The sequence below is a fragment of the Neoarius graeffei genome, chromosome 8 (genome assembly GCF_027579695.1).
Source record: "Neoarius graeffei isolate fNeoGra1 chromosome 8, fNeoGra1.pri, whole genome shotgun sequence".
NCBI lineage: Eukaryota > Metazoa > Chordata > Actinopteri > Siluriformes > Ariidae > Neoarius > Neoarius graeffei.
This window is the reverse complement of record NC_083576.1, coordinates 14318851-14326297: the sequence shown is the minus strand read 5'-3', so window position 1 is coordinate 14326297 and position 7447 is coordinate 14318851. Positions and strand designations below refer to the sequence as shown.

General features: G+C 41.5%; 1 protein-coding gene across 5 annotated transcripts in view; it reads right to left on the bottom strand.

The window, feature by feature from the left end:
- Nucleotides 1–2829: 2829 nt before the first annotated feature.
- kdm2ab (lysine (K)-specific demethylase 2Ab) overlaps nt 2830–7447 on the bottom strand; it is a 51251-nt gene continuing 46633 nt past the window's right edge. For all 5 annotated transcript variants that reach the window (XM_060927334.1, XM_060927333.1, XM_060927335.1 and 2 more), the window contains one exon: nt 2830–3789. In XM_060927334.1, the coding sequence (XP_060783317.1) occupies nt 3608–3789 (182 nt within the window). In that variant the 3' untranslated portion in view covers nt 2830–3607. The remainder of the gene's footprint in view (nt 3790–7447) is intronic.

Here is a 7447-nt window from a genome sequence, read left to right as displayed (position 1 = left end):
TTTTCCAGCCTCTTATTGCCCCTGTCCCAACTTTTTTGAGATGTGTTGCTGTCATGAAATTTCAAATGAGCCAATATCTGGCATGAAATTTTCAAAATGTCTCACTTTCAACATTTGATATGTTGTCTATGTTCTACTGTGAATACAATATCAGTTTTTGAGATTTGTAAATTATTGCATTCCGTTTTTATTTACAATTTGTACTTTGTCCCAACTTTTTTGGAATCGGGGTTGTAAATATATGATTTCTATTCACATAAAGTTAGTAAACAGGTAATTAAAAAAATACAGATGTTATAATGGACTTAAGTGATACGGATACATGTTTTACATGCAATATTTAGCATTTCCTTTTTTTGGTGAAAATGGTGATTGCTGACATTACAACAAGTGAAAATAATTTGTTTGGGATGCAAATAAAGGGTTAATACTGAGAAACTATCCATCCATCCATCATCTGTAGCTGCTTATCCTGTTCTACAGGGTTGCAGGCAAGCTGGAGCCTATCCCAGCTGACTACGGGTGAAAGGCGGGGTACACCCTGGACAAGTCGTCAGGTCATCACAGGGCTGATACATAGACACAGACAACCATTCACACTCACATTCACACCTACGGTCAATTTAGAGTCACCAGTTAGCCTAACCTGCATGTCTTTGGACTGTGGGGGAAACCGGAACACCCGGAGGAAACCCATGCAAACTCCACACAGAAAGGCCCTCGTTGGCTGCTGGGCTCGAACCAAGGACCTTATTGATGTGAGGCGACAGTGCGAACCACTACACCACCGTGCCGCGACTGGGAAACCAGACTTGGCAAATTTTGCAAAGTAGGTTACATATGCTTCCTGACTATACTGTCAGAGTTGGGTGGTGTAGTGGTTTGCACTGTTGCCTCACAGCAAGAAGGTTCTGCGTTTGAGCCCAGTGGCCTTTCTGTGTTTGTTTCCAAAGACATGTAGATTAGGTTAATTGGCAGCTCTTAATTGACCTTGAGTGTGAATGGTTGTTTGGGTCAGCCCTGCGATGATCTAGTGACTTGTTCAGGGTGTACCCCGCCTCTCACCCATAGTCAGCTGGGAAAATATCCTGCACAGGACAAGCGGTTACGGCTAATGGATAGATGGATGACTGCCAGAGTTGCTATTATATATAAATAAATAACGACTACATTCTGACAAATCTGAATTCAGAACTCAAGAGTGCCAAGGCATAAATTGTTATATCACAGCATCTAAAAGACACTTCTTGTGTAATAATTGTGTTTCATAATTATGGCAGAAAAGCGAATCTGGCTAGTTCTTTTCTTTTTACACTGTTGCTGGTGCACAGATGAGATATTATTAGTAGTAGGATTATTATTTTGAGCCAAAGCCTGTCTTATGTTGAACAGTGTCCTTCATTTCAAGTTCCATTTTGTGTAGTCGTCTACTTTAGGAGCAAATACAAAAAAAGATCAGCTGTTACTTGAAATAGTGACACAAACATCACACACCATCAACCTCATAACCAAAAGCTCAAGTACTGAAGTACATGTACTTTCTGGCTGTTTAAAATTTCTTGCTTCTCATGTTAATATTCTGCACTTGACCCTACTCTACATTTATAGGTAAATCAGATGCATCCTGTGGCCACTTTCCCCCCCATTCAATTAAGGACCACAGGAACAGACCACCCAAAACCAAACCTCCTGCACTGGAATGGACAAAAATACAAGAGTGCTCCGAGAGCACAATATCCCCCGCTGGCAACTCGGCCAGAACTCTGGTAAAATGCAACTGAATTGAACGCAATTGCAATATGCATATTACCAACATATAACAAAGAATCCTGTCAAGTTTGGTGAAATTCCTCCAAAAAATTGTGAGAAAAGTTGATTTCAGAAGGCGAGTACCCTTCCCGGGGGGGACAGATGGACAGACGTCGCCACGACATAATCCCCATTCGGGCCTTCCAGCCAGCGGGGGATAATAAAAATTGTGAGGGAAGTTGATTTCAGAAAGCAAGCACACCTTGATGAAACTGTCAAAAGTCCAAGTTTGTTAATAATCGAGGGCGTAACTCTGGGAAAATTTCCCCAAATTAAAGGAAATTTCAAAATGTGTATAACTGTCATATAACAAAGCCTTTTACCAAGTTTGGTTCAATTCCTCCACAAATTGTGAGAGGAGTTGATTTCAGAAGAACGTCCACCCTCATGAAATTGTCAAAGTACAAGTTATTTAATCAAGGGTCAAAACTCAAATTTTCACAAACGAAATTAAATTGCAATATGCGTATTACCATCATATAACAAGGCCTTTTGCCAAGCTTCGAGAAATTCGTCCAAAAACTGAAGAGTTGATGTCAGAAGGCAAACACACCTTCATGAAATTGTGAAAGGTTGTTAATCAAGGGCTGTAACCCTGGTAAAATGCGACTGAATTGAACAAAATATGCGTACTACCGACATAACACAACGCCTTTTACTAGGTTTCGTGAAATTTCTCCAAGAATTGTGAGAGTTTATTTTTGAAGGAAAAAAAACCCTCATGAAATTGTCAAAGTACAATAAATTTTGTTAATCAAGGGCTGCAACTCTGGTAGAATGTGACCCAATTTAACAAAATTATAATAGCTAATATGCGTACTACTGACATATAACAAAGAATCCTGCCAAGTTTTGTGAAATTCCTCCAAAAATTGAGGAGTTTATTTCAGAAGATGATGAGCACCCTTCCTGGGACGGACAGACAGACATTACCCCAGCCAGCAGGGGATAAATATCATTTAAACAACTTCTGAAACGACCATGCTCATGCAAGTGCAAACAAACAAAATGTACAACATATTTGGTTATTCCTTTATTTTTTGAAAAACAAACAAAAAGTGAAAAAAAAAAATTTTTTTCCAAAAATAATTACAACGCTACAGACTCTTCTGGCATACTATAGGAGAGGAATACATTTACACAAGGGTGTATATACTTTTATATTTATATATATCTGTACTCTGTAACTAGAGAGAAAACGGAATTAAGAACTGAAAAGTACTCCTCTTGAAAAATAAACTCAGAGGTTAAGCACAGGAGTGAAACCGACTGCGACACCCTTAAGCTGCTACAAACAACAGAAGCGTTGGAGTAAAGAAGAAAGTTAGAAAGTGTGGAAAAGAAAAGGTGGGGATGGGATGGGATCAGGAGAAGCATGCAAGTTAGAGACCTGCCCTGGAATAGAAAAGAGGCTGTGAGGAATAGCACCTGTTTAAAACTCCTAGTGAAAGAGCCCATGAGGATTCTCAGGCCGTGATTGCCAACTGCTACGTGTGTGTGTGTGTGTGTGTGTGTGTGTGTGTACGCAGACCAAAGGGGAAAGGAGTTTAGTACAAATTAGGGGTAGCCATCGCTGAGTATCGTTTACATCAAGCCCCTCCAAGATGCTTTGAGCTTCTCCATTGTGATGTTCTGTACATGAATCACAGTCGAACAGAGTAAATCAGGCTGACCTTCCCACACACACGCTGCAATATTCTCTCTCTCTCTCTCTCTCACTCTCACACACACACACACACACACACAAAAAACTCTGCAATGACCCAAACAGTCTGTGTCTTTCAGAGAAGGATGGGCTCTAGGATATTCTCTGGATAAGTTTATCGTCCGATAGGCAGTAGAGGGCATTGACGGACAACTCGGAGATGAATTTCTCACAAGCCTGCCGGGAGATTCCTTTACAGCTGCGCAGGTCCAACACAGAGAGACAGGACAAACGCTGTAGGTACACCAGACAGTGGTCTGTCAGACGACTGCAACCTGAGAGAGAGAGAGAGAGAGAGAGAGAGAGAGAGAGACTCAGTTCCACTGTAATCTAAACCTACAGTGCTCGGCGTAAATGAGTCCACCCCCTTTGAAAAGTAACATTTTAAACAATATCTCAATGAACACACAATTTCCAAAAATGTTGACAAGACAAAGTTTAATAGAACATCTGTTTAACTTATAATGTGAAAGTTATGCAATCAATTTTGTGCCAAAATGTTCATACAATACTTTTGAAATATCAAACAAAAACGACAAATCAAAATACAAAAAAAAAAAAAAAAAAAGTCCATTTTTTTTAGACTGGCAAACAAATTATTCGTGCAAAATATCAGTCTATTACTCTTCAGAAACCTTTTATTTTTGTTCCGCGGCTTTCTCAGTTTTGTTTGGCGTAATTTATTTTGGTTGCGATTCCAGCTTTCTCGTTTGCGCTCCCGGACTTTTCGCTTGCAGTTTTGGCACAAACTTGACGTGTGGGCGGGCTGTCCAGGAATGCATTCCCATTGGCTAACTTGTGTTTGACTGACAGCTACGCTCAGCCATTCCCTACTCGGATTCTGGCGGACTGTTTGACGAGTGACCGATCCATTGACGGTAAACAAGGATCGAGTGGACTTCAGTGGCGACTATGATATTACACTTGTCACTCGTCAAACAGTCCGCCAAAATCCGAGTAGGAAATGGTCGCAACAGGTTCCGGGGGAATGGCTGAGCGGAGCTGTCAGTCAAACACAAGTTAGCCAATGGGAATACATTCCTGGACAGCCTGCCCACACGTGAAGTTTGTGCCAAAACTGCAAGCAAAAAGTCCGGGAGCGCAAACGAGAAAGCTGGAATCGCAACCAAAATAAATTACGTCAAACAAAACTGAGAAAGCCGCGGAACAAAAATGAAAGGTTTCTGAAGAGTAATAGACTGATATTTTGCACGATTACACAAATAATTTGTTTGCCAGTCTAAAAAAATTGACTTTTTTTTGTATTTTGATTTATCGTTTTTGTTTGATATTTCAAAAGTATTGTATTTTGGCACAAAATTGATTCCATAGAAAGTAAAGTTAATAATATAAACTTAGATTACACATTTTTCAGTTTTACTCAAATTAGGGTGGTGCAAAAATGGAGTACACGCCACTGAAAGTCTGGAGCAAAGCTAAATTGTAGACTACAAATGTCTAATTTAACAAGAATACAAAATCACAGGCAAGTCTAATTAGTCATTACACAGGTGTCCAGCAGACAGTTGACTATAAAAGGGTGTTAGTTAAAGAAAACCCCTTCCCGTTTCAGGCTGTCAGCAACGGCACCACATGGAAGAGAAACGACACAAGACCTCAGAAAGAAAATTTCTTTACACCACAAAGGTGAAGGCTACAAGAAGATCAGCAAAGCTTTACTTATCAGTCAGAATACTGTAGCAAAAGTGGTACAAAAATTTAAGAAAGATGGAACTGCGACCATCTCACAGAGACGTCCAGGTCGTCCACGGAAGTTAACACCTCGACAGGAGCGTCTTCTGATGAGAAGGGTTGAAGAAAATCGGCATGCAAGTTCACTGCAGTTATCTAAAGAAGTAGAAAGCCAAACTGGGGTGACTATTTCCCGTGACACAATACGGCGTACGCTGCAGAGGAATGGCATGCATGGAAAGAAGCCTCTCCTAAAGCCCAGGCACAATAAAGCCTGCCTAGAGTTTGCCAAGGCCCATGCTGACAATGATGAAGACTACTGGGACTCTATACTCTGGAGTGATGAGACCAAGATAAATGTTTTTGGAACTGATGGCTTCAAAACTGTATGGCGTCGCAAAGGTGAGGAATGCAAAAAAAAAATGCACGGTGCCTACAGTGAAACATGGTGGTGGCAGTGTCCTTATGTGGGGCTGCATGAGTGCTGCTGGTGTCGGGAAGCTGCATTTCATTGATGGCATCATGAATTCACAGATGTATTGCTCTATACTGAAAGAGAAGATGCTATCATCACTCCGTGCCCTTGGTCGTTGTGCACTTTTCCAACATGACTAAACACACATCTAAGGCCACTGTTGGATTTCTGAAGAAGAACAGGGTGAAGGTGATTCAGTGACCAAGTATGTCTCCAGATCTGAACCCAATCGAACACCTATGGGGAATTCTGAAGAGACAAGTTGAGCATCACTCTCCATCCAGCATCCAGTCACTAAAAGAGGTCATTGTTGAAGAATGGAAAAAGATTGATGTTGCAAAATGTCGCCAACTTGTTCATTCCATGCCTAGAAGACTTGCGCTACGTTCACACTGCAAGGCTTAATGCTCAATTCTGATTTTTTTGTGAAATCCGATTTTTTTGTGAGGTCGTTCACATTAACAAATATATGCGAATTGTATGTGATCCTCAGTATGAACGAAAAGCGACCTAAAAGTGTTCCGCATGCGCATTGCAGGATACGACGACGTCACACGCAGTGAGCATGGCCAGTGTTTACGGAAGTAAAACCGCCCGGTTGCGGTATGACCCATCCAATCTAGCTTGAATAGCTGTATCCCCCCAAATGGAAATCAGCTCCCTAACCTCTGCGTCCTTCCATTGAGAAGATTCAGAACCTTCACAGCCCGAAGCGTCCCTCGCATTGATGTCATGCACAGGGGCGCAGATACGTTTTTTGAACTGGGGGGGACAAAGCTGCCAGCAAACCAACCCCAACATGCCTGTCAAACTTGTTGTGGGTTACCATAGCAACCAAGCTTGAGCTCGCAACCTGTGCAGTCTGCGCAGCTCAACCAACCGAATATCAGTCTGTGTTTTGTTTTATGTGAATTGTTGCAACTATGTATACACTGCTGTGCACCTCAATAAACCGAATGGTAATTAGTCTTTTGATTTTTCCGTGAGGTTTGCCTTATGCAAAGAAAGACAGCATAGACGTTTTTTCCTCCCTATAAGTGGGGGGGACCGAACGAGGTGAATTTAAATCTGGGTGGGACGAGTCCCACCCTCTATCTGCACCCGTGATTATGCGCCATGTTGTTGTAACTTTTTTGAGAGACCCGCCGCCTACTTCAGCACAGAATAGTGACGTTTGTGGCTTGTTGATGACGTGTAAGTCGGATGAATGCGACCTGGCGGTTCAGACTGAAGTCGCATATGAAGAGAGCGGATAGGGATCGGAATTAGGACCACATATCCAAACGGCCTGGGTCGGATTTGAAAAAAATCGGATCTGTGTCATTCATATTGTCAATAAAAGATCGGATACAGGTCACATATGGGCGAAAAGATCGGATTTGAGTCACTTCAGCCTGCAGTGTGAACGTAGCCTTGGTGCGGTCATTAAAAATCATGGAGGCCATACAAAGTACTAGATGTAGTAGTGTTTGTTGTGGGGTGTACTCATTTTTGCACCACCTTAATTTGAGTAAAACTGAAAAAATGTGTAATCTAAGTTCTACTATTAATCTTACTTTCACGTTATAAGTTAAACAGATGTTCTATTAAACTTTGTCTTGTCAACATTTTGGAAATTGTGTTCATTGAGATATTGTTTAAAATGTTACTTTTCAAAGGGGGTGCACTCATTTACGCTGTATAGCTACGGAATGTACAGTGGTCAGTGAAGCAGGGATTCCCATACGCTCATTTTCACTGATGTCTACACACACCTGACAGCAGCC